Source organism: Gigantopelta aegis, chromosome 7, assembly GCF_016097555.1.
Source record: "Gigantopelta aegis isolate Gae_Host chromosome 7, Gae_host_genome, whole genome shotgun sequence".
NCBI lineage: Eukaryota > Metazoa > Mollusca > Gastropoda > Neomphalida > Peltospiridae > Gigantopelta > Gigantopelta aegis.
In genome coordinates this window covers 41,687,321-41,713,773 of record NC_054705.1, presented here as the reverse complement: position 1 = coordinate 41,713,773, position 26,453 = coordinate 41,687,321, and the positions used below count along the sequence as shown (strand labels likewise).

Genomic DNA, 26,453 nt, shown 5'->3' with positions numbered 1-26,453 from the left:
TTTGGGATCGATACCCGTCAGTGGGTCCATTGGGTTATTTGTCGCTCCATCCAGTGCACCACGACTGATACATCAAAGGTGGAATGTCCTATACTGTCTATGGAATGGTGCGTATAAAAGATCCCATGCTGCTACTCGAAAAGAGTAGCCCATGAAGTGGCGACATCGGGTTTCCTCCCTCAATATCTGCGTTATCCTTAGCCATATGTCCAACGCCATATAACCGTAATTAAAATGTGTTAAATAAACCATTTTCCTTCTTTTATGTGCACCATCCTACAGACAGGATAGCACATACCTCGGTCTTTGATATACCAGTCGTGGTGCACTGGCTGGGACGAGAAATAGCCTAACTGGTCCCACCGACGGGAATCGATCCTAGATCGATCGCGCATCAGCCCAATGTCCTGCTCCTAATGATATAGATTAAAACAATAGCCGTTCACACTACAGCTCACTTCACCATAAAAAATATCATTTCAGGTCATGGAAAATGCCTTGAAAAAGCCATGATAAAATCATGGAAACTAACAAAATAATCGTCTGAAGCCTGCTATATTTTACTATAACACGAGATATTTCGAATGAGGAATTCCTACTTTTATCTTTTAAAAACATATATTTTTCTTTTATAAATAACTGGAACAATCAGTTCCTATCAACGATATAGGTCCATCTTTTATACAGTATTGTAAAAAGAGTAAATGCATTCCTTGAAAAAGCGTTCCCATAGAGAGTGTGTTTAGTACGACTGGTGTCAGTGTATCGTCTCAAAAAGCCAATTTGAAATGTGGACATGTTAATTCTCCTGACGACGAACATGAAGCAGTAACGTTGTGTGGGACATTTACTGTTTTCTTTTGCTGATGTCAGGTATTCACATCATTTTAGTTTTATTTGCCTACTGGAAACTGTTTTAGAAAAAAAGGAGCGGGATTTAGCTCAATCAGTTGAGTGCTCGCAGGATCGAACCACCTCGGTGGATCCGTTCATCTGATTGGTTGTTTTCTTGTTCCATCCAGTGCACCACAACTGGTCAAAGGCCGTGGTATGTGCGTTCCTGTCTGTGGGAAAGTGTATATAAAAGATCCCTTGCTGCATTAGGAAAAATGTAGCGGGTTTCTTCTGATGACTACGTGTCAGAATTCCCAAATGTTTGATATACAATAACTGATGATTAATTAATCTATGTGCTCTAGTGGTGTTGTTAAACAAACTTTAACTTTAAAAAAAAAAAAACGACAAGACAACAACAAAAGAGACAGATAGCAATTTCTGGTTGTTTGATTAAATGTGAACCCATTTTACCAATTTCAGATTTAAAATATTTTTAAATATGTTCTGTGGTATAATTTACCTGTATATACATACATATAACATACACGTTGCCTTTAGAATAAAAGGTATATCTGTTGCAGCTCATATGACATGTTGTTGTTAACTCCTCTCTATGTAACAGCTGGTGATACATAGGTGCAATATTCGTTATATGGGAGGTGGGCAGTAACACCAGTAAGGCTTGTATTTCAAAAACTCGACAGATGCACGATAGGGACATGACACTGATATAGGAAACAGGTGGGCAGGAGTGTTTCACGAACTGGGTATAAATCGGGGGACTCGACAAATGAAGAGCACAGAATATCTGTTAGCTACAAATTACGTGATCCTACAAGTGAAAGGGAGATGACTCTTAACGTAATACTCATCCTGTTGAGTCTATTTATACAGGGAGTTTCCGGCACGGAGATGAAAAGAAGGTTGCGAGGTAAGATATACAGCAGAATTAACATCAAGATCGTTGAAAATATTTTTTCTGATTAACCAAGAAAGGACGTTACATTTATTTGTATTTTTAACTAAATAAGTTGTGTTTTTATAATTATAAAAATTGTAATATGTTGGTCACTATATCGATATATAACAGTCGCAAATTTAGTATAAAACAGGCCCGTATGCAGAGAAAGTTATATGGGGGGTGCGTAATCGGAGCCGGAGTTGCTAGGGGGGTCTGGGGGCATGCCCTCCCCCCGAAAATTGTTTTAAATCTAGAATGCAGGAGATGCATTTTCTTGCATTCTGGGAAGTAAATTTGAAATGTTTCTTTGCCTCAAAATATGTCAAATATATTTTTTACACATCCACGGACGGACCTCGGCAGACTATGTGGGGTGCGTACGCACCCCTCCCCCTCCCCCCCCCCCCCCCCGCGTACGGGCCTGTAAAATAACTTATTTACTTACACTACGTGATTTTATACATTTTGAGACTATAATACATCGATAAAATCACATACATTAGCTAATCTTATATACAGAGAGTAATGGGAATGACATGTTAGTCTACATCAAAACAGTAAATTAAAAAACAAAAAACGATCTCTGCAATTCTTTTTAAAGCCATTTCTTTGTTTATAAAGCTGTATAATTAGATATAAAAAAAATAAAGTTTCATAAATGACACTAAAGACGTAAAATAGTGTAATACGATTTAAAATATATCAAGTATAATTGTATGTTAACCTTTAATTTCATTAACTGGTTAAAATATGGTAATTTTGGTTGTTGTTGGGCATTGGTGTTTAAATACTTAAAAAATTATATTCGTGAATTTAGCTAATAATAATGAAATTCGTCTCCTATATCGTTTTCATCGCAAATAGTACAGTCTAATAGAACTGTATTCCAACGTCCAGTCTCAACAGGTAAACACTGGTTAGAAGTCCTAAATTTTATCATAACGGTCCATAATTTTTCAGAAATAATATTAAGATAATTTTCAAAAAATTAATTGCTCTTTCGTAGGTTTTACCTCTCGATGACTCTGAAATATTATTGTTCCATGTTTGCAAATACTGATCGTTTTGTCTTATGCTAATTTGTTGTGATAGCCATTTTACAGATAGAAATGTTTGTGATAGCCATATATTAGTCATTTCTTGATGATCTAAAATATGTTAACAGAAGTAATCCAGTTATAGTTGTAGTTATGGTCTCTCATCACTGATTTGTATAATAATAGAAATAGTTTAGGTTTGTTTTAGTTTCCCTGATATAAGACGTGCCTCAGTAACAATTTGATATTGTGTGGACTGTCAACTGGACTGGCATTCTACCAAATTCATCATATAACATGAAAAATGGGGCCACTAGAATATGTCTAATAAAATTGATTTGAATAGAGTTATAGATGTCGTTGTTTTTATATTCCTATATTTCACAGCCATATAATAATATTGACAGAACCATCGAGTTACACATTTTGAGTTTACACTCTATTGATAGATGCCGATCTTTTGCTTCCCCTGGGTGTGCTGTAACCTCACCGTGGTGCAGGGGTGTAACATTCTCTTTGAGAATGGCCAATACAGCACAAAATTGAAGTTTTGAGTTTAATTCAGTATCCGTAAAAAGTCTGTGATATTTGTGTTTTTGCACAGTTCTTTACACTGTTTTTGCTTGAGTCTTAAATTTTTATATTGATGTTGATCATCACTTTATTTGTTTGCATTACCATAGTTTGACACCCAATGGCCGATGTATTTTTCGTGCTGGGGTGTCGTTAAACATTCATTCATTCATTCATTCATCTTTTGCTTTTGCCAGAGCGAAATACATAGCCTTTGTCGCCTGTTGTTTAAGTCTGATCTTGGTATTTTAAAAGTTATTTTGTTCAGTAAAAGTGGCACCTAAAGCTTTGTATTCTTTGACATTTCCGAGAGGGGTTTTTCCAATCTTAAAAGTACACTTATAGTCTTTAGAATTTCCATCAAAAATTAATACCTTTGTTTTTATAGTATTTATTTTAAGTTTCCAAATATTACAATATTGATAGAATATATTTAACGTGTGTTGTAAATTGACCGCATTTGTTGCTAGGAAAGCAGTATCATCAGCGTACAATAAGCAAAGAAGATGTATTCCAATGTCTAGTGGGTTATTTTTATTATCTGTGATAGACAGGTTAGAATTTGACGCGAAGCTTGCATTAATTGTCAGTTAATGAGGTGATTTTAAATTCACAAAATAATGACCGAATTGTTGATCGTGCCAGCAAAGATTGAGCTGAGTATACGGGATTGATTAGATGTGACGCTGACAAAGCAGTTTGATGACAGACACTTGCCACCACATCGTTTTGTGTTCGACCCAAATATAACAGCCTATCTTATAACAATTGCATATTTCGTAATGGTACTCTTTTAAATTACAGTATTTAGTAACGAACACGGTTAGATACGTTAATAATCTCTGTAAAAAAAAAATCATAATTAAAAAACCAAAAAAAACACAATTTTGCACTTAATGTTTTCTAGCGTTTATAAAAAGGACGCGTCATGTACCCTGTTTATTTTATTGCAGGGAGATGCAAAGTGACGTAATTAAAATTTTAAAAAACTACCGCGCTTGTCTTCACGTGCCAATATTACACTAGTTAGATATTGATACTAATATTTTACACTGGCCGTTATGAACAGGTGGCTGTTATATACAGGTAAAGGAAAACACATATAAAATAATTTACTATAAAAAATATTACTAAACTGGAATGCATAAAGTATAAACAATGGTCACAAAATTATAAGTAGAGAGTAAAATAGTTTTTAAAACATAAAAATATTATTCAAAGAAACTATTATTCAAAGCATAAATTTCATACGTTTTGTTTAAACTCACTCTATTACACACTATTTGAAAAAGTCATTATATTTGATTGCTTTTCACTACATTCTGTTACCTGTTAAATTAGTGCACGACACACAAAAGGTTGATGGTAAAAAGGTCAGTTTGCCAATGTGCAATAGGTGAACAAACATCATGGCATACTGTCGCAATTGTTTGTCTGACCAGCAGCAATCACACAACTTGGAATACACTGCCAGTCAGTGTGGATAGGTGGAATATATATGTAAGTTCAATACAAACCTTATTTCAACCAATAACACGTCACCTTACAATTTAAATGACTGACCATATAATAGAGATATAAGATGAAAATACGACTGGAGCATAACTTTATATTGTGACTGGCACAGGTCAATACAGGTGACAGCTATAGCAAGTTCAACTCCAGTAGGGACACAAAATAGTGGTCATTGTAATTTTGTGGCCGTTATATCAGGTTTTACCATTCATTTTGGTCAAAATCTTTTCGTCAAATCTCCGATTCATTATAGTGATTTACGTACGGTATTATAAATTTTAATTTTCTGAATCAAATGTGGATAAAAAGTTCTAACATTTAAAATAACTGTACATCAACTGATAACGTAGTAGTAGTAGTAGTAGTAGTAGTAGTAGTAGTAGTAGTAGTAGTAGTACTAACTACTACTACTACTACTATTACTCAAGCACGGCAGAGCAGGGGGAGGGGCTGGGGAGTTCGGAATCAAAAATAGTATTGGTAGTAAATCTTAAGGCAGAGATTAATTATTAGTGGCGTCGCAGTGTTAACAAGAATAGTGTACGACTTGAGGTTGCCAGTCACCTTTCAAATTCACCTGTGAAGGACATTTTCGCAAATACAACAAATATGAACAAAAAAGTAGTACAGCCTTGATTATACTTGTAGAATGCAGGGAATTGTATTTCAGGGCATCTTGTTTTCAAAATTTTACTTGGGAGCATACCCCCGAACCCTCCTAGAAACTTCCCTTTGCACGCACGATCTGTCAGTCCCCCCATGTCTACTACTACTACTACTACCCCCCCCCCCCCCCCCATGTCGTCTACTACTACTACTACTACTACTTCTACTACTACTACTACTACTACTACTACTACTACTACTACTACTACTACTACTACTACTAATAATAATAATAATAATAACAATAATAACATAATTGCTAATAACAATAGGTTAGGCACTTGTACTAAACCTGCAACCGGTGCCGAATAGCAAACGTAGGCTAATTGCGGTTTATACAAAATATATAAAATGTATTATTTCAAACTGTAGCATAGTCAACATTGTCAGTGGTGAACTATCATCATCACTGTCGTCTTATTCCGATTCAAGTACCATGACTGCTGCAGCAGCCACTTCCTCAACAGAAGCAGCCATGTTGGCGAAGTAACGTCCTGTTCCAAACTAATTCCTTTGGCTGTCTAGGACAGAAGAGGTGAAAGGAACGCGCTCATTGTCACTTACAGTGCAGACGATATTGGGATAAAAATAGAAACGATGGAATCCTCGGGGATTCCGTTGTTGACGTATTTGATAAAACGTAGTTCCGGTAATAACATTCTGTTTTATATTTGTTTACCGAAAAATGCAGTTTTTACGTTCATGCAAGAATGAACATTGGTTTTTTAGATCATGTGGTAGCATTTTAACCACTCCAGACGCCTATTACAAAACAGTAATTATAAAATGGAATTATATATATATTATATATATTAGTATAGAATAATAGAATAAAATGTGAACTACCAGACATATTAGTTCTACTAGAAACATTATAGTATAAATATATTGATATTTACCGGTAATATGTAATTTTAGTGGTGTAAAGGACTATGTTAGACTGCAATAGCAGCATTTTCAGGACAGTGTATTTAAATATTCGCAGGAAAACTGAGACCCGAAGATTGTGACGACATAAAACTCTTAGGTAAAACAAAAAGTCGAGTGTACACAGTCTATCCACGTGACAGGAAGGATCCAATCAGAGTGTACTGTGACCTGACAACTGATGGCGGAGGATGGTTGGTAAGTGTACGTTCGATATACTACCACTGCACTCACACACAAACTCACATACAGACACACGCACACGTGCAACCACGAACATGAAGTGTGCCTGTCGGATTGACTGGAACCATTATATAGTTCTGGGAACTGACCACTGCGATTGCTTTTGGTGTGTCTACCTTTAGCTAACCATGTCAGAAGTACTTTTGGTTTCCATAATGCCCAAATGAGCAGCATTGCTGACGAAAATGTTTTTAAAGCTTGTTTTGCTTCACAACACCACTAGAGCACATTGATCAATTAGACACCAACTATTGGATGTCAAATATTTGGTAATTCTGACACTCAGTCATCCAGTAGCCGTTGATTACTAAATCAATGTGCTCCAGTGGAGTGGTTAAACAAAAACAAACACACTTTCATACTGACGCAAATGACATTGCTAGTATGAAAGCGTAATCCCATTTACGAAGTGGTTTATCTAGAGAGATTTCCTTTAAGTTCTTATGAGTAGATGGTAACAACGTAAAGAAGTCATTTGTCGCGGAGCACGACTGATTCAATACAATTTCATCTGGTGGCGGACGTAAGATCTTGGTGACATACCGTCACAGCCAGTGCACCACGACTGGTATATCAAAGGCCGTGGTTTGTGCTATCTTGTCCGTGGAATGGTGCATATAAAAGATCCCTTGCTGCTAATCGGAAAGAGTGGCCCATGAAATGGCGACAGCGGGTTTCCTCTCTCAATATCTGTGTGGTCCTTAACCATTTGTCTGACGCCATATAACCGTAATTAAAATGTGTTGAGTGTGTCGTTAAATAAAACATTTCTATTCTGGTGGCATACAAAAGTAAATCGTATTAGGTTTCAGGTTGAAACAATCCGAAGGCCATTCTTACAAATTCTGCCTCTGTCAGGGTAGATATTCGAAGCCTTGTTTTACATAGTTTGCAAATTTTCTTATTACTTTTATCATGAACAGAGCTATTACGCAATAACGGCCCAGGTTGGTAGGGTAAATTGGACTGCGAATCATACAAAGCCATTTAAAGGTTCATTATCGGCACAGCATTGGAATTCGTTTCTCGTTACCGCTATGTAGTGGTTACACGCAGAATTTACAACAATAGCTGTTGTTCTAAACAATATTGCGCAGATAACGTAAAATTAGGGAGTAATTTTTCACCTTTTGAATTGAAATTGGTTCATTATGAACTTAATACAGATCACAAGTTCCACCCACGCCGAGCAGTCAGCAATGGAATACAGATTATCACTACACTATGACCTCCCTCAAGCACGGTAGCACATTTCAATGACCGATCAAATTCCCAAAGGTCAGTGTTGGGATCGTTGGCTAGTCCGTGGATTGGTGTTAAGTGCCCTGCAATTTCGAGTAGTAGTTGTCACAGGTTTGATGTGGTTTATAACCATACTTACATTATGGCTAGCTCTTTTATCTTAGTCCAGTGCGTGTGTGTAGTGCGGATAAATGTTTCAATGGGACAAGAGAGGGCTCCAATGCAAGTCTGCATCGTACACAATACTTATGACGTATGTTGGTCGAAACAGCTCATCCAAATATTTAAGCATAACAAGCATAATATGAACTAAAAGGATGGACACTGCATTAACACAGCACACTACTGATGGAGGTGGCATTCGTCTTGTTGCAGTACCACCATCTACCTAAACTTCAAGTCTCATTCAAACGTTTGTGGACAGAATATATACAGTATCATATGAAATGTACTCATAACAGAATTCCAATGTTTCAAACTGGCGAGTGATGTAGATATGGCCATAGATAGGCAGAAACTAATTTCAAATAGAAATAGTGTAGACCCGAAATTTGCACCTGGACCACAAGTTGAGAGACACGATATTGACGGCATATTACATACAGACATCACTACTTCGTTCACCAAACGATTTAGTACTGGAGTCTACGCCGTGTAGTATTTGTCATACGGGAACATGTCTATTCAACATTCACTGCCACCATTATTTTGTTAGTCAACGAGCATCTACTGACGAATATCAGATTCATTCCAATTATACGTAATTCGGTTACTGAGTACGATGCCATACATATCTGTCTGAAAACTTTTCAGGATAGTTTCATTTAAAAACAAATCTTTAAAATATACTGAACAGCAGATATTACAGCAGATATTACACCTGGAATTGCAACTAGTTGGGTAGAACCTAATGACTTTGCTGTAGGGTAATTGATCAAATTTGCTGTTGATGATCTGTCGATTCAAATGTTGTGTTTCTCAAATATGCAATAAGCACACACACACACACATACACACACACACACACACACACACACATATATACATATGCATATGTGTGTGTGTGTGTGTGTGTGTGTGTGTGTGTGTGTGTGTGTGTATAGATAGAGAGATAGATAGATAGATAGATAGATAGATAGATATAATGACTAACGTAATGCAAAATATAAACTATTTCTACATAATTATTGCATCCGGACTTCACAGATCGATCAGAGTTCTCTGTCGAAATTTAATTGAATTTTTTTGCTTGCTTACCCCTTCCCTGTAAAACAGGATGCAATATATTAAGGCAATTCGTTTTGAAAAATTATATTTGGTTTTCATGCTTACCAATGACAGCACTAATGATATTTTGGGTTTCAAAAAGTATATCATTTGGGTAAATGTAAAAACGTTTTCTTTTCCACGGTAGCTCGATGTGGCCCCTTTACTATCTACAAAAACAAACAACACTGACGGTCGACTTTTGAGTGCAATTTTTGTTATCTTGTGGCAACAATCCGTTGTTGTTGTTTTTACAATACCTTGTCAGTTTCCCTGTCTCGTGGCACTGAGAAACACGACAAAGGCATTATTTATAGAACTTTGCCAAACGTTATAGATGCAAATCGTTTAGGACAAATATCCCCCCCCCCCCCCCCCCTAACGCTAAGCCTAACCATAACTTAACCCTAACCTTAACCCTAACCCTAACCCTAACTAAAAATAATAAAGGGGGGAGGACCGGGCGGATATTATACCATCGTTTGCTTCCTGGTTTTTCGTTAGTGTCATTTGGGACTCTGTTGTCGTGAAACTACACCTATTGGTGAAATGGCGAACAAAGTTTCTTAATTTCTGTCTTGATTATTTCATTGCATGGTACGGTTTTGGCGTTCATTCGTTACTATGGAGCAGCCAATCGTATGTCTGAAAATCGATCTTCCACTGCTGTGTAATAATACGTCTCACACGGTGCTATGGGTGTGTATGAAATGCGCAGTGTCTAATTGCAGCGATTGTATAGTAAGATGTTTATTTGTTATTTATTTTAGGTCTTTCAACGTAGGCAAGACGGATCTGAAAATTTCTATCGAAATTGGGAAGACTATCTCGTTGGGTTCGGTAACCTGTCCAGGGAATTTTGGTTAGGTAAGACGAGACGTAGCCAAGAGGTAAAGCGCTCGCTTGATGCGCGGTCAGTCTGAGATCGATCCCCGTCGATGATCTGATTGGGCTATTTTTCTTTCCAGTCAATGCACCACGACTGGTATTTCAAAGGCCATGGTATGTGCTATTCTGTCTGTGGGGTGGTACATATAAAATATCCCTTCCTACTAATGGAAAAAAGTAGTGGGTTTCTATGGACCCAATGTCGAAATTACCAAATGTTTGACATCCAATAGCCGATGATTAATAAATCAATGTGCTCTAGTAGTGTCGTTAAAGAAAACAAACTTTTTTTTTATATACCAGTCGTGGTGCACTGGCTGGAAGAAGAAATAGCTCAATGGGCCTATCGACGGGAATCGCATTACGAGAGCGCTTTACCACTGAGATACAGCCAGCCCCTCGACAATACAATAACCTGGGTTCAACTATACTCAATCAGCCAGTTTCTTCTGTTGTTTGAGACGTTGTATAACCATACAACTTTACTAACTAATCTAACTTACAACGGTAATTATATTAATTTTATTTTTGATGCCAGATTTACAAAATATGAGTAAATAACTAAGACTGCTCAAAAGTACATTCTTTATTCGTTTTTTTTTTTTTTCTGTAGCCAGTAGGATAATACCAAGTCTGGTGCTTATAAACTTTTACGGTCTAGACTCGAGACTCTAATTAGCCCAGGCAAAATAGTGAAAGATCCATCACAAATTGCAAAAGTTTTAATTTCAACTGTATTCAACTCTGTGTGTAGGGGGGCATACTTTTAGTACGTACGCATTTTATTTTTATTTTTTTATTTTTTTTTGGGGGGGGGGGGGATCTGAAGATTTCCATTTTGCGTACGCTTGCGTACGGCAGGGGGGGGGGGGTAGCTAAGAGGTATTTTTTGAGGCCCTTGGTGTACCTTGGGAGGCATTGGATGAATAACACTACAAATTTTCTCATTGATCTAGGCAGTCCAATTGTTTATCAATATTTTGTTGTCATGTGCCCCAAAAAGTTGTACCTACTGGTACTAAGTTCCGACTTTTAGGTTTATAGTTCCGAGTTAGTTCCAGTTTTATAGTTTTGTGATTAATAATTAAACATGATTTGAATTGTTTTGTAATTAAAACAGAGCAGACATTCCGGTTTATAATACATTTAGAAACATTTTATTCGTCGTCAAGCGTTGTTTAATACATTTGTACAATGAGCAGTATTCATTAATTATAGTATACCATGATGACATCGACGGTGGCATTCTCTACATTTACTGGTACTGACTGACGATCTTTTGCGTATGTACGCAAGGGGGGGGGGGGGGGGGGGGTATGGGCACTGGCGTACGCATGCGTACGGGGGGGGGGGGGGGGGGGCAAAAAATCGGAAAATTGTGCGTACGTACTAAATGGATGACCCCTAGTACAAAATAATATATAAAACATGTAGAACAAGATAATCAACGTTGAGAATACGCTTGCTAAAATAAGTTAGGGGACACTAACATGTTAATGTTATGCTTCTGTATTCAACTGGTAACTCAATTAAACATTATAAGAATAACTTTAACAGTTATCTAACACTTCAAAAGGTTTAAAATTCAATGGTATTAACGTATTGTAAACCGTTTTAATATGCAGTGTCTTAGCAAAATATGTCATGTTTTCTACTTCCTACTTGCTTTGATTTCCATTTCATTCTCAGTATCTATTAAATACTGGATGTAATGATATAATGGTTAAGTCATTGGTCTAAAGGCTGGTAGGTACAGAGTTCACACTCCGGTAACGGTTCCTACCCAGTGTTTTAACAGCCAAGGAAGAGTGTAGGGCCACAACACCGACCTATCACCAACAATTAATTATTCATCCACTGTCCTTTAGAGACAGCCTGGATAGCCGAACCATGTTCAGGATATCGCACTTGAACCTTAGTTGGATAAATGCACGAAAATCAAGTTAAAATAAATGAAACGAATAAATAAGTCTTTAGTATAAAACAAATGCACACTGTTAAGGCATGTGAGAAAAACGTCAGTAAATGTTGAAAATGTTGCTTTATGTGAGGTGATAAAATGTTAAACAGCATCTCACCTGATCAAAGTTCGAAGTGCGCCTAACTTTAAAGAGCGTAATAAATATGGTCATGCCCGTCATTGGTGAGATCTGTGAAAGAACCTGTTGTCATAAGTGTTGTTTTTTATGTGGCCAGTAAATACATTTATTATATTAATTTATATTGGTATCATTGTACGTGTAAAGGTACTATTAATTCAAAATATGTGCAGAATGGAAAAGGGTAGTCAAGGGCGCTTTCTAGTATATCTCAAATTAGCATTATAACCCCATATTTTTCTGATTTAAAGATTGATGGAAATGTTGCATGTAGCAGCTTTAGCCACATTTGCTATTGTCGTCTATGGTCTTTGATTTGGTGCTGTAAACTTTGAAATAATATAGTCATCATCTGCTTTTGCACGTGTACCTTTTCAATCTGTCACTTAGCACATTCATGGAACTGTATCTGTATCCCCAGCACATATAGCCATTTGTTATCAGTCCATTATAGATGGACTAGCTTGGTATCCCCAAAAAGCAAAGAAAGAATTTCCAAATTTGTGTGGAAAAATACTAAAGAAGAAATTGTCAAAATAATCAGACATTGTTATACAACCCATAGCAATTTAGAGAACATATAAACTTGAACAAAAATGTAAACCTGATATATTTTGATACTAAACAGTGGATGTATGTTATACTTTTAGATGTATGTGGCTCCTCTTTTAGTTGACTGATGAGGAAAATACTGCATCTCATTTGTTTTTAATTACACATGCAAATAGATGGCATTAGCAATTAACGTATTGACCCATAATGCATGAAAATGCACCACATTTTCATAAATAATGGATATCTAGAAAATTGAGGTATAAAACTGGCTATTTGGTATAGACCAGAGATATATGAATTCATCTACTGTTTCTGGTTTGGGATAACAAGCTGACTCACAAAGTAAAAAAAAATGTGGATCATGTATTATAAGGAAACAAATACATAAACTAATACTGTAACGTTTTAATGTGGGTCAGTATATAAATAAATTAATAATACTGAATTATCAATGAAACTATCAAATATAAATAATAGTACTTTATTCTGGCATTGCAACATATTAATAATAGTGCTGATACAAATAAATCTCTAAATCTTTTTGGTACGTCGTTAATTGTTATGGCTGATGTTATTGCATTTGATATTATACTTCATTTAGTTAACTTTATTTTTGCAAAACAACAAATCTTGGTCATTGTCAAGTCCTCTAAAATATATCTTATAACTTAATGTGAACCTGATATTGAGGAATCTCTCCCAACCTAGGTTCATATTATTAACTTTGTTATTAATTAATCATATGTATTATTGTGAAAAAGATTAATTACATTTACTTTATTAAATCTGGTAGAATACCCTCCTAAATCCCGTATATATGTACAAGATTATTTAAAATGTCTTTAAAGATGCATTATAACAACACTTGACGCATTTTGTGTCTGAAGTGGAAAGTCATTTGATCTTAAATAATTTGAGGGTGCTGAAGAAATGTTGCCAGCTCATATTAAGCTATTTCCATTACATTATTACGTTATGACTGCTTGGTTCCAAGGCTATGTCAAATGAAACGGAGAAAACATAGCTCTAACAGCTACTTTTATGTCATATTTTATGGAACCCACAATTATTTAAACAAAATGCCATAAAATTATCTATAGTTTTTAATACATTGTTAATTTCTGTGCTTATGCTAATTTTATGTAAATTTGACTGCTTAAAACATTACAGACTAATCACATATCAACCATGTCATATAGAAAACATTAATAGCCACTAATATTTGAATGTATTCCAGTTAGAAGTCAAGATATTGCATTTCCTATTTCACTTGATTCATGTGGCCATTTCATTATAATATTTCATAGATCCAGGTTAAAAGGTATCTCAATCCAACGAAACAGAGATTAATGTATTTATAAATAACAATGTCACCTAGACAGAAGCTTAAATAATGATGTTTTGTAGAATTTTGTTACAGTTTGTTGGTTATATTGGCAGCCATATTGAATGTATTTTATATATAAGTATAATATTGAACTAAAACACTCCAAAGCTATCATATATCAATTCTTAGACATACAAAACATAGAAATAACTATTAATATTATGAATATATATTCAGTTAGAAGCCTCGACATTAAATTTCATGTTTTAGTATATAATGTGGTGGCCATCTTGAATTTGTAAGGATAAATAATGGAAACATCAGCTGGTAACATATATTTTCTTTAAATTAGAATCCTCAAATTAAGTAAGATCAATTGAGTTGCCAACATGCTCTGGGAAATTCGTTTTTACACAAGATGGACTAATCTAATATTGATTACGTCAGTGCTCACACTACCCTAACTTTAAAGCCAAATTACTACCTGTTCCACTAATTATATACCGAACAGCGTTAAAACCGCACCACAAGTTTATGATAACAAATGTGAATGGGGCGTATATCAGCTTTAAAAACATCAATGAATAAGTACCGTACTACCTTATAGACCATGCATGACGACGAATAACTTACAAAAACGATTGCCTGAACACTCCATGTAACACAACACCAAAACACAACATATTGCATGCATAGCATGAAAAACGTAAATTGAATGTGCAAATCATGCTGATTTGGGGCTATAAAAGATGGTATCTGAAAAGCCACTTTCATTTATGAAGTTTTGAGGGAACGTTAAACAAATGATGGCATGGTTGACAGCTGAGGAACGTGAACGTGACTTAGACATGCTTCAAGTTGGCATTTCAAGTAGAGTCATCGCACAGCGGTTTGGATGCCACCATTCAACAATCACTAGACTCCATAGGTTATACCAGCAGACAGGAACCACCAGGGACCGTCCACGTCCAGGCCAACGACACCACGACAAGATCGCCATATTGTTCGCCTCCATATTCGTGATCGAACGCTGCCAGGACGGCACCAACTGTTCAAGGTCGACGAGGGGTTATCAACGCAGACACTGTGCGTCGCCGTCTTCGCTCTGCTGGGCTGCGTGCTCAACGACTATAAGTTGGACCTATCCTGACTGATCGACATCAAAATGAGCGCCGACGTTTGGCAGGAAGGTATCGTCATTGGAGATTACAACGTTGACATGGTGTGCTATTCTCTGACGAATCCCGTTTCCATTTAAGGCATGCTGATGGTCAGTTGCGGGAGTGGCGTAGGCGTGGAGAACGTAATCACAATGACTGCCTTGTCCAGACGGATCGATGGTGTGGAGGCAGTGTCATGGTGTGGGGCGGGATCAGTTATCATCACCGAACAGCACTCCATGTTTGCCATGGTAGAATGAATGCCATTTACTACCAGGATAACGTCTTGCAAAATCACATCATTCCCTTCTTTCATCAGCATCGGGATATGGACACATTTCAGCAAGACAACGCCCGAGCGCACACAGCACGTGTTACAACACAGTTTCTAGCGAACAATAATGTCCCTTTGCTTGATGGCCAGCACAGTCCCCTATTTTATTGCCAATAGAGCATCTTTGGGATTACCTTGGTCAACGCATCTCACGTCGTCCACACATGAATAACCTTAGAGAACTGGAAAACGCACTACAGCAGGAGTCGAATACTATCCCCCAGAATACTATTCGCAGACGTATCGGGTCGATGAGGAAACATTGCATGGCTTGTGTTGCTGCAGATGGTGGTCACTTTTCATTGTGACCCAACGTGTCTTTCATACGTAGATGAATTAAAACTAATCAATGGTTATGCATCCTTGTTTGTTTGTTGTCATTATCAATCATCCATCTATTGCTGTTCACAACAAAAACATCTATTGCTCAGGTATTCTTTTCGAAATCCAAACATTTCTTGGTGGTGCGTTTTCAATGCTGTTTAGTATATTTTTCTACATTTTCAATATGTTATTCCTGACTAAATTCTGAACAAACACTTAATTTCATTAGTTTTGCAATTTGTGATGGGTATGCCATATACTTTGCCATAGATTGCCAGGACTAAATAAGAGTTTAAGACACTAATGTCATGACAACACCATACATATTGCATGTGTGTGACGTCATTAGAGATTGAGTTTTATAAGTACGGGCCCAGGACAATCTACGGTGAGTGGCTACTGAAGGCAGGGAAATACCAAACCATAAGATACACCTTTTTGAACGAACCATGTAGATAGTAGACCAGCCTGTATTTCCATCCCTCTACAGAAATGGGAGCAACCCTGTTTGATAGTATGCTCATATGAATAAATGTTGTTATCCAAATTAGGACATTTTCGTTTAATTCGGACAAAAGCCAGCCTGCCCCTCTACAGAAATGGGAGCCCGTACACCTATGTCTGAAAGCCAGCCTGCCCCTCTATAGAAATGGGAGCCCGTACACCTATGTCTGAAAGCCAGCCTGCCCCTCTACAGAAATGGGAGCCCGTACACCTATGTCTGAAAGCCAGCCTGCCCCTCTATAGAAATGGGAGCCCGTACACCTATGTCTGAAAGCCAGCCTGCCCCTCTACAGAAATGGGAGCCCGTACACCTATGTCTGAAAGCCAGCCTGCCCCTCTATAGAAATGGGAGCCCGTACACCTATGTCTGAAAGCCAGCCTGCCCCTCTACAGAAATGGGAGCCCGTACACCTATGTCTGAAAGCCAGCCTGCCCCTCTATAGAAATGGGAGCCCGTACACCTATGTCTGAAAAGCCAGCCTGCCCTCTATAGAAATGGGAGCCCGTACACCTATGTCTGAAAGCCAGCCTGCCCTCTATAGAAATGGGAGCCCGTACACCTATGTCTGAAAGCCAGCCTGCCCCTCTACAGAAATGGGAGCCCGTACACCTATGTCTGAAAGCCAGCCTGCCCTCTACAGAAATGGGAGCCCGTACACCTATGTCTGAAAGCCAGCCTGCCCCTCTACAGAAATGGGAGCCCGTACACCTATGTCTGAAAGCCAGCCTGCCCTCTATAGAAATGGGAGCCCGTACACCTATGTCTGAAAGCCAGCCTGCCCCTCTACAGAAATGGGAGCCCGTACACCTATGTCTGAAAGCCAGTCTGCCCTCTACAGAAATGGGAGCCCGTACACCTATGTCTGAAAGCCAGCCTGCCCCTCTACAGAAATGGGAGCCCGTACACCTATGTCTGAAAGCCAGCCTGCCCCTCTACAGAAATGGGAGCCCGTACACCTATGTCTGAAAGCCAGCCTGCCCTCTACAGAAATGGGAGCCCGTACACCTATGTCTGAAAGCCAGCCTGCCCTCTATAGAAATGGGAGCCCGTACACCTATGTCTGAAAGCCAGCCTGCCCCTCTATAGAAATGGGAGCCCGTACACCTATGTCTGAAAGCCAGTCTGCCCCTCTACAGAAATGGGAGCCCGTACACCTATGTCTGAAAGCCAGCCTGCCCTCTACAGAAATGGGAGCCCGTACACCTATGTCTGAAAGCCAGCCTGCCCTCTACAGAAATGGGAGCCCGTACACCTATGTCTGAAAGCCAGCCTGCCCCTCTACAGAAATGGGAGCCCGTACACCTATGTCTGAAAGCCAGCCTGCCCCTGGGAGCCCGTACACCTATGTCTGAAAGCCAGCCTACAGAAATGGGAGCCCGTACACCTATGTCTGAAAGCCAGCCTGCCCCCTCTACAGAAATGGGAGCCCGTACACCTATGTCTGAAAGCCAGCCTGCCCCTCTACAGAAATGGGAGCCCGTACACCTATGTCTGAAAGCCAGCCTGCCCTCTACAGAAATGGGAGCCCGTACACCTATGTCTGAAAGCCAGCCTGCCCTCTACAGAAATGGGAGCCCGTACACCTATGTCTGAAAGCCAGCCTGCCCTCTACAGAAATGGGAGCCCGTACACCTATGTCTGAAAGCCAGTCTGCCCCTCTACAGAAATGGGAGCCCGTACACCTATGTCTGAAAGCCAGCCTGCCCCTCTACAGAAATGGGAGCCCGTACACCTATGTCTGAAAGCCAGCCTGCCCCTCTACAGAAATGGGAGCCCGTACACCTATGTCTGAAAGCCAGCCTGCCCCTCTACAGAAATGGGAGCCCGTACACCTATGTCTGAAAGCCAGCCTGCCCCTCTACAGAAATGGGAGCCCGTACACCTATGTCTGAAAGCCAGCCTGCCCTCTACAGAAATGGGAGCCCGTACACCTATGTCTGAAAGCCAGCCTGCCCTCTACAGAAATGGGAGCCCGTACACCTATGTCTGAAAGCCAGCCTGCCCTCTATAGAAATGGGAGCCCGTACACCTATGTCTGAAAGCCAGCCTGCCCTCTACAGAAATGGGAGCCCGTACACCTATGTCTGAAAGCCAGCCTGCCCTCTACAGAAATGGGAGCCCGTACACCTATGTCTGAAAGCCAGCCTGCCCTCTACAGAAATGGGAGCCCGTACACCTATGTCTGAAAGCCAGCCTGCCCCTCTACAGAAATGGGAGCCCGTACACCTATGTCTGAAAGCCAGCCTGCCCTCTACAGAAATGGGAGCCCGTACACCTATGTCTGAAAGCCAGCCTGCCCCTCTACAGAAATGGGAGCCCGTACACCTATGTCTGAAAGCCAGCCTGCCCCTCTACAGAAATGGGAGCCCGTACACCTATGTCTGAAAGCCAGCCTGCCCCTCTACAGAAATGGGAGCCCGTACACCTATGTCTGAAAGCCAGCCTGCCCCTCTACAGAAATGGGAGCCCGTACACCTATGTCTGAAAGCCAGCCTGCCCCTCTACAGAAATGGGAGCCCGTACACCTATGTCTGAAAGCCAGCCTGCCCCTCTACAGAAATGGGAGCCCGTACACCTATGTCTGAAAGCCAGCCTGCCCTCTATAGAAATGGGAGCCCGTACACCTATGTCTGAAAGCCAGCCTGCCCCTCTACAGAAATGGGAGCCCGTACACCTATGTCTGAAAGCCAGCCTGCCCCTCTACAGAAATGGGAGCCCGTACACCTATGTCTGAAAGCCAGCCTGCCCCTCTACAGAAATGGGAGCCCGTACACCTATGTCTGAAAGCCAGCCTGCCCCTCTACAGAAATGGGAGCCCGTACACCTATGTCTGAAAGCCAGCCTGCCCCTCTACAGAAATGGGAGCCCGTACACCTATGTCTGAAAGCCAGCCTGCCCTCTACAGAAATGGGAGCCCGTACACCTATGTCTGAAAGCCAGCCTGCCCTCTACAGAAATGGGAGCCCGTACACCTATGTCTGAAAGCCAGCCTGCCCCTCTATAGAAATGGGAGCCCGTACACCTATGTCTGAAAGCCAGCCTGCCCCTCTGGGAGCCCGTACACCCCCTCTATAGAAATGGGAGCCCGTACACCTATGTCTGAAAGCCAGCCTGCCCCTCTATAGAAATGGGAGCCCGTACACCTATGTCTGAAAGCCAGCCTGCCCCTCTACAGAAATGGGAGCCCGTACACCTATGTCTGAAAGCCAGCCTGCCCCTCTACAGAAATGGGAGCCCGTACACCTATGTCTGAAAGCCAGCCTGCCCCCCTCTACAGAAATGGGAGCCCGTACACCTATGTCTGAAAGCCAGCCTGCCCTCTACAGAAATGGGAGCCCGTACACCTATGTCTGAAAGCCAGCCTGCCCTCTACAGAAATGGGAGCCCGTACACCTATGTCTGAAAGCCAGCCTGCCCTCTACAGAAATGGGAGCCCGTACACCTATGTCTGAAAGCCAGCCTGCCCCTCTACATGTCTGAAAGCCAGAAATGGGAGCCCGTACACCTATGTCTGAAAGCCAGCCTGCCCCTCTACAGAAATGGGAGCCCGTACACCTATGTCTGAAAGCCAGCCTGCCCGTACCCTCTACAGAAATGGGAGCCCGTACACCTATGTCTGAAAGCCAGCCTGCCCTCTACAGAAATGGGAGCCCGTACACCTATGTCTGAAAGCCAGCCTGCCCTCTACAGAAATGGGAGCCCGTACACCTATGTCTGAAAGCCAGCCTGCCCCTCTACAGAAATGGGAGCCCGTACACCTATGTCTGAAAGCCAGCCTGCCCCTCTACAGAAATGGGAGCCCGTACACCTATGTCTGAAAGCCAGCCTGCCCCTCTACAGAAATGGGAGCCCGTACACCTATGTCTGAAAGCCAGCCTGCCCTCTACAGAAATGGGAGCCCGTACACCTATGTCTGAAAGCCAGCCTGCCCCTCTACAGAAATGGGAGCCCGTACACCTATGTCTGAAAGCCAGCCTGCCCCTCTACAGAAATGCCCGTACACCTATGTCTGAAAGCCAGCCTGCCCTCTACAGAAATGGGAGCCCGTACACCTATGTCTGAAAGCCAGCCTGCCCCTCTACAGAAATGGGAGCCCGTACACCTATGTCTGAAAGCCAGCCTGCCCCTCTACAGAAATGGGAGCCCGTACACCTATGTCTGAAAGCCAGCCTGCCCCTCTACAGAAATGGGAGCCCGTACACCTATGTCTGAAAGCCAGCCTGCCCTCTACAGAAATGGGAGCCCGTACACCTATGTCTGAAAGCCAGCCTGCCCTCTACAGAAATGGGAGCCCGTACACCTATGTCTGAAAGCCAGCCTGCCCCTCTACAGAAATGGGAGCCCGTACACCTATGTCTGAAAGCCAGCCTGCCCCTCTACAGAAATGGGAGCCCGTACACCTATGTCTGAAAGCCAGCCTGCCCTCTACAGAAATGGGAGCCCGTACACCTATGTCTGAAAGCCAGCCTGCCCTCTACAGAAATGGGAGCCCGTACACCTATGTCTGAAAGCCAGCCTGCCCTCTATAGAAATGGGCCTGCCCTCTATAGAAATGGGTAGCCCGTACACCTATGTCTGAAAGCCAGCCTGCCCTCTACAGAAATGGGAGCCCGTACACCTATGTCTGAAAGCCAGCCTGCCCCTCTACAGAAATGGGAGCCCGTACACCTATGTCTGAAAGCCAGCCTGCCCCTCTATAGAAATGGGAGCCCGTACACCTATGTCTGAAAGCCAGCCTGCCCCTCTAGCCTGCCCGTACCCTCTAGAAATGGGAGCCCGTACACCTATGTCTGAAAGCCAGCCTGCCCCTCTATAGAAATGGGAGCCCGTACACCTATGTCTGAAAGCCAGCCTGCCCCTCTATAGAAATGGGAGCCCGTACACCTATGTCTGAAAGCCAGCCTGCCCCTCTATAGAAATGGGAGCCCGTACACCTATGTCTGAAAGCCAGCCTGCCCCTCTACAGAAATGGGAGCCCGTACACCTATGTCTGAAAGCCAGCCTGCCCCTCTACAGAAATGGGAGCCCGTACACCTATGTCTGAAAGCCAGCCTGCCCCTCTACAGAAATGGGAGCCCGTACACCTATGTCTGAAAGCCAGCCTGCCCCTCTACAGAAATGGGAGCCCGTACACCTATGTCTGAAAGCCAGCCTGCCCTCTACAGAAATGGGAGCCCGTACACCTATGTCTGAAAGCCAGCCTGCCCCTCTACAGAAATGGGAGCCCGTACACCTATGTCTGAAAGCCAGCCTGCCCCTCTACAGAAATGGGAGCCCGTACACCTATGTCTGAAAGCCAGCCTGCCCCTCTACAGAAATGGGAGCCCGTACACCTATGTCTGAAAGCCAGCCTGCCCCTCTACAGAAATGGGAGCCCGTACACCTATGTCTGAAAGCCAGCCTGCCCCTCTACAGAAATGGGAGCCCGTACACCTATGTCTGAAAGCCAGCCTGCCCCTCTACAGAAATGGGAGCCCGTACACCTATGTCTGAAAGCCAGCCTGCCCTCTACAGAAATGGGAGCCCGTACACCTATGTCTGAAAGCCAGCCTGCCCTCTATAGAAATGGGAGCCCGTACACCTATGTCTGAAAGCCAGTCTGCCCTCTATAGAAATGGGAGCCCGTACACCTATGTCTGAAAGCCAGCCTGCCCTCTATAGAAATGGGAGCCCGTACACCTATGTCTGAAAGCCAGCCTGCCCTCTATAGAAATGGGAGCCCGTACACCTATGTCTGAAAGCCAGCCTGCCCCTCTACAGAAATGGGAGCCCGTACACCTATGTCTGAAAGCCAGCCTGCCCCTCTACAGAAATGGGAGCCCGTACACCTATGTCTGAAAGCCAGCCTGCCCCTCTACAGAAATGGGAGCCCGTACACCTATGTCTGAAAGCCAGCCTGCCCCTCTACAGAAATGGGAGCCCGTACACCTATGTCTGAAAGCCAGCCTGCCCCTCTACAGAAATGGGAGCCCGTACACCTATGTCTGAAAGCCAGCCTGCCCCTCTACAGAAATGGGAGCCCGTACACCTATGTTTGAAAGACGACTGTCACACCAAGTAAGATGTATCCTTCCTCCTTCGTGCTTAGAGTTGCCCCTCATTAGGACGACACAAATACAGCGGCTATTTGCGTTTAAAAGCTGGGACAATACATAACTCCTACGTAGTCGATGAGAAGGAAGGAAGTTAATGGTTTATTTAACGATGCACTCAACACATTTTATATATGGTTATATGGCGTGGTTAAGGACCATACAGATATTGAGGGAGGAAACCCACTGTCGCCACTTCATGGGCTACTGTTTACGATTAGCAGCAAGGGATCTTTTATACGCACCATCCCATAGATAGGATAGCACATACCACGGCCTTTGATGCACCAGTCGTGGTGCACTGGCTGGAGCGAAAAATAGCCCAATGGGCCCACTGACGGGGATCGATCCCAAACCAACCGTGCATCAAGCGAGCGCTTTACCACTGGGCTATGTCCTGCCCTTAGCCGATAAGAGGACTACGACTTCTAAGTGGTTTCCCCCCTTTTGTGTACGTCCATAACATGATGTATATGCGTGTGTGTATTGTACGTTTACAGGTTGGCAGCCACACTCCAAGAGGACTACGATCTATGGTCCCTTTTGTGTTCCTACTTAGTATATGCGTAGTGATTGGTTTACTGGCAGCCCACTCCCTACGAAAGTTCCCTCCCTTTTGTGTACGTCCATAACATGATGTATATGCGTGTGTGTATTGTACGTTTACAGGTTGGCAGCCACACTCCAAGAGGACTACGACTTCTAAGTGGTTTCCTCCCTTTTGTGTACGTCCATAACATGATGTATATGCGTGTGTGTATTGTACGTTTACAGGTTGGCAGCCACACTCCAAGAGGACTACGACTTCTAAGTGGTTTCCTCCCTTTTGTGTACGTCCATAACATGATGTATATGCGTGTGTGTGTGTTTGTGGCAGCCACACTGACTGTCTAAGTGGTTTCCTCCCTTTTGTGTACGTCCATAACATGATGTATATGCGTGTGTGTATTGTACGTTTACAGGTTGGCAGCCACACTCCAAGACCATATATCCTTCCTACTTAGTATTTAGGAGGACTGCCACTCCCAAAAGTAGTTGTGTGTGTATGTGTGTATTCGTGCTTTTGCTTGCGTGTGTTTCTTGAGTGTATGTGCATGTGCTTTTTAATATTGGCTTGTGGAAAATACCTATTAACCGTATATTGATTTCTGTGATTAAAACATTTCAGGTAATGAAAATATCCATCGTCTGACTCACCAAAGGCCATATCAACTGAGGGTGGACCTGGAAGATTGGGGAGGAAAGAAAGCGTATGCTATCTACGACTACTTCTCCATCGGTCCTGTTACCGACTACTACAGACTGTTTGTTATTGGTTATAGCGGTAATGCGGGTAAGTATTTCATTTCATTTCAACTTATGTACGTGCTTATATCCAATTGAGGTTCAAGCAAGCTGTCATGGGCACACACATCAGCCCTCTGGGTTGTCTGTCATGGGCAGTCGGTCAGTTGTTAGGTTTTAGTGGTTAGTGAGAGAGAAGGGGGTGTAGTGGTTTTAGACCTTCCCATTGAGTCGTTAAAACTCGCTCTGGATGGGAGCAGGTACCGGCCTGCGAACCCTGCACCTATCAGCCTTATATTCGATGGCTTAACCACGACACCACCGAGGCTGGTGCGGATACGTAACGCGACTTACATATTTACTTATGTTTAAGTTGAAAGAATTTATTGTTAATCATTTCAGAAATTAATCTTTCATATCCAAAAAAATATATATATTGATGAGCGGTAAAGTTTGTTTAACGACACTACTAGAGCACATTAATAGATTAATCATCGGCTATTGGATGTCAAACATTTGGTAATTTTGACATACAAGCTTAGAGAGGAAACCTGCAACATTTGCTCATTAGTAGCAACACAGCAAGGAATCATTTATATGCACTATCCCTCAGACAGGATAGCACATACCACAGCCTTTGATATAGCAGTCGTGGTGCACTGGCTGGAACGAGAAATAGTCCAATGGGCCCAACGAAGGGTAACATGGATGTCATTCAAATTACTCGGTCTCTATTTCAGGAGATAGTTTTTCTGATCATCATGGATACCAGTTCAGTGCGAAGAATCTCGATAAAGATACATGGGATAAAAACTGTGCTCAGACATTTGATGGAGCGTGGTGGTATCTTAATTGTCACAATTCTAACCTCAACGGCCTCTACCTAAAGGGATATCACAGCAGCTACGCCAACGGTGTAAACTGGGAAGCGTTTAAAGGTGACCACCATTCGTTAAAGAAAACAGAAATGAAAATTCGACCAGCGAAACGCCTCCTCACAGAATAACAAAGTAAACAACACGATGCAAATCCAACTGCTGCAGCACATCCTACAAATTAACGAAAACAGATAAAACTCTTACTAAAGCGGTACCTCGTAAGAAAATACTTGAACAATCAACCCATATGAACAAAAACTAAATATCTTCAGATAATAAAACGTAATGAAACAAAATTACTTGTTTTGTGTGTTGTTATTCAATATGTACACTATGTACATATGGTTTCTAGAATTGCTATAAAATACCACTAGCCATGGGATCAGTGATTTAAAAATATACTAGCCATGACCAAATCCTACGTTAAATAAATACAATTTTACTAATTGGAATAATCGGATATGCCACTTAAAGAAAGAGATAGAGTTTTAATATCATTAGATTGGAGGGGGGGGGGGGGGGGGGGGGGAGGATATTCAAATGTTTACAAAATAGACTATAATACAGCATTTGACAACCCTTTTTTCACAAGCCATCGGGAATGGCGATAGTAATTATTTACTAGCCCAACATTGAATATCACTAGCCATGGGAGTGGGCCTACCATAATCTAGAAGCCCTGGTACAATTCTGTATTTTTGAAAAGTAGGTTTAAGTGCAAAGTTTTGTCATCTTAAATGAGAATTTTGCCTGATATGCAGTCGGTCTAAGATCGATCCCCGACGTTGGCCACTTTAACCGTAATAAGTAAGAACTGCTATTGCTTTAACTGGACTTCGTTTCTCACTTTGTACGACCTTTATGTCGACCTTCAGTTAGATCGAATGTTCAGGATGTGTCGCTATCACTTGTTTCTTGTTTCTTGTACACGGACTGTGTACGTTATCCGTAGACGTTGAACTCGGCAGAAATTAAAATATAACATGATGACGAACAAAAGTGGTTTTTGTTTTCTATTCAAGTGACTGTGGGCCGTACTTACAAAGCCTGTTTATGACTTACACGCGTGTAACTACATACATTACAATGCTTAAACACTCACGTTTGGGAAAAACAGGCTTCGTAAATCCGGCCCATGGATTTCAAATAAATTTTAAAATATATTTTTCTCAAAAAATATATAATGAGCTTGACCTTGAACTTTGTTAACATGTCCCTATACCAGTAGAGTTTCAGACATGTCCATCCTGGGTCCGGTCTCTTGTATGGCCAGTGGCCGAAATAACTTGAATGGGACAATTTTTATACTTACGCTAAAAAGGGAAAGGGAAATTAAGTTTATTTTTAAAGCGCCGATCTAAAATAATTATTCCAGTACTCATTGATAAAAAACAAAATAAGGTGCAATAAAATACTTTAGAACAGGCATTCCAACAGTTTATTTACAGTTAAAAAAGTAAAATTAGAATTAAATTTAAACTATAAATTTTAAACCCTTGAAGGTTAGGATAAAGAGTTTGGGCCTAACCCTCACAGGGAAGAGTATTTATTTAATTAAGAAGAACACCAATTATATTCGGAACTTTGGCGTCCACTCCCTCCCCCCCCCCCCTCCCCCAGCCGTCCAACCGTCGTTCCGTCCAGTCATGCTTCTCCTCAACATATTGTTTAAAGATTAATAGTTCAAAGTTATGAACTCAAACAAAAGCCATTGATCTTAAAGGGACATTCCTGAGTTTG

General features: G+C 41.4%; 1 protein-coding gene across 1 annotated transcript; it reads left to right on the top strand.

Annotated features, from left to right (window-relative positions):
- The first annotated feature begins 1,615 nt into the window (after nucleotides 1–1,615).
- LOC121377395 (fibrinogen C domain-containing protein 1-B-like) lies at nucleotides 1,616–25,009 on the top strand. The gene is made up of 5 exons (XM_041505378.1): nucleotides 1,616–1,768; nucleotides 6,575–6,714; nucleotides 10,038–10,134; nucleotides 23,720–23,884; nucleotides 24,576–25,009. Exons 1-5 carry the CDS (start codon nucleotides 1,687–1,689, stop codon nucleotides 24,839–24,841), a joined length of 750 nt encoding a protein of 249 aa, XP_041361312.1. The 5' UTR covers nucleotides 1,616–1,686; the 3' UTR covers nucleotides 24,842–25,009.
- Nucleotides 25,010–26,453: the final 1,444 nt, after the last annotated feature.

What these genes read in the sequence shown, in the direction of transcription:
- LOC121377395 (XM_041505378.1), top strand. Translation starts at nt 1,687, where the DNA reads ATGACTCTTAACGTAATACTCATCCTGTTGAGTCTATTTATACAGGGA. An exon ending in GTCCAGGGAATTTTGGTTAG is followed by an intron (nt 10,135 to 23,719) that starts GTAAGACGAGAC and finishes AAAACATTTCAG; the next exon opens with GTAATGAAAATATCCATCGT. An exon ending in TGGTTATAGCGGTAATGCGG is followed by an intron (nt 23,885 to 24,575) that starts GTAAGTATTTCA and finishes TCTCTATTTCAG; the next exon opens with GAGATAGTTTTTCTGATCAT.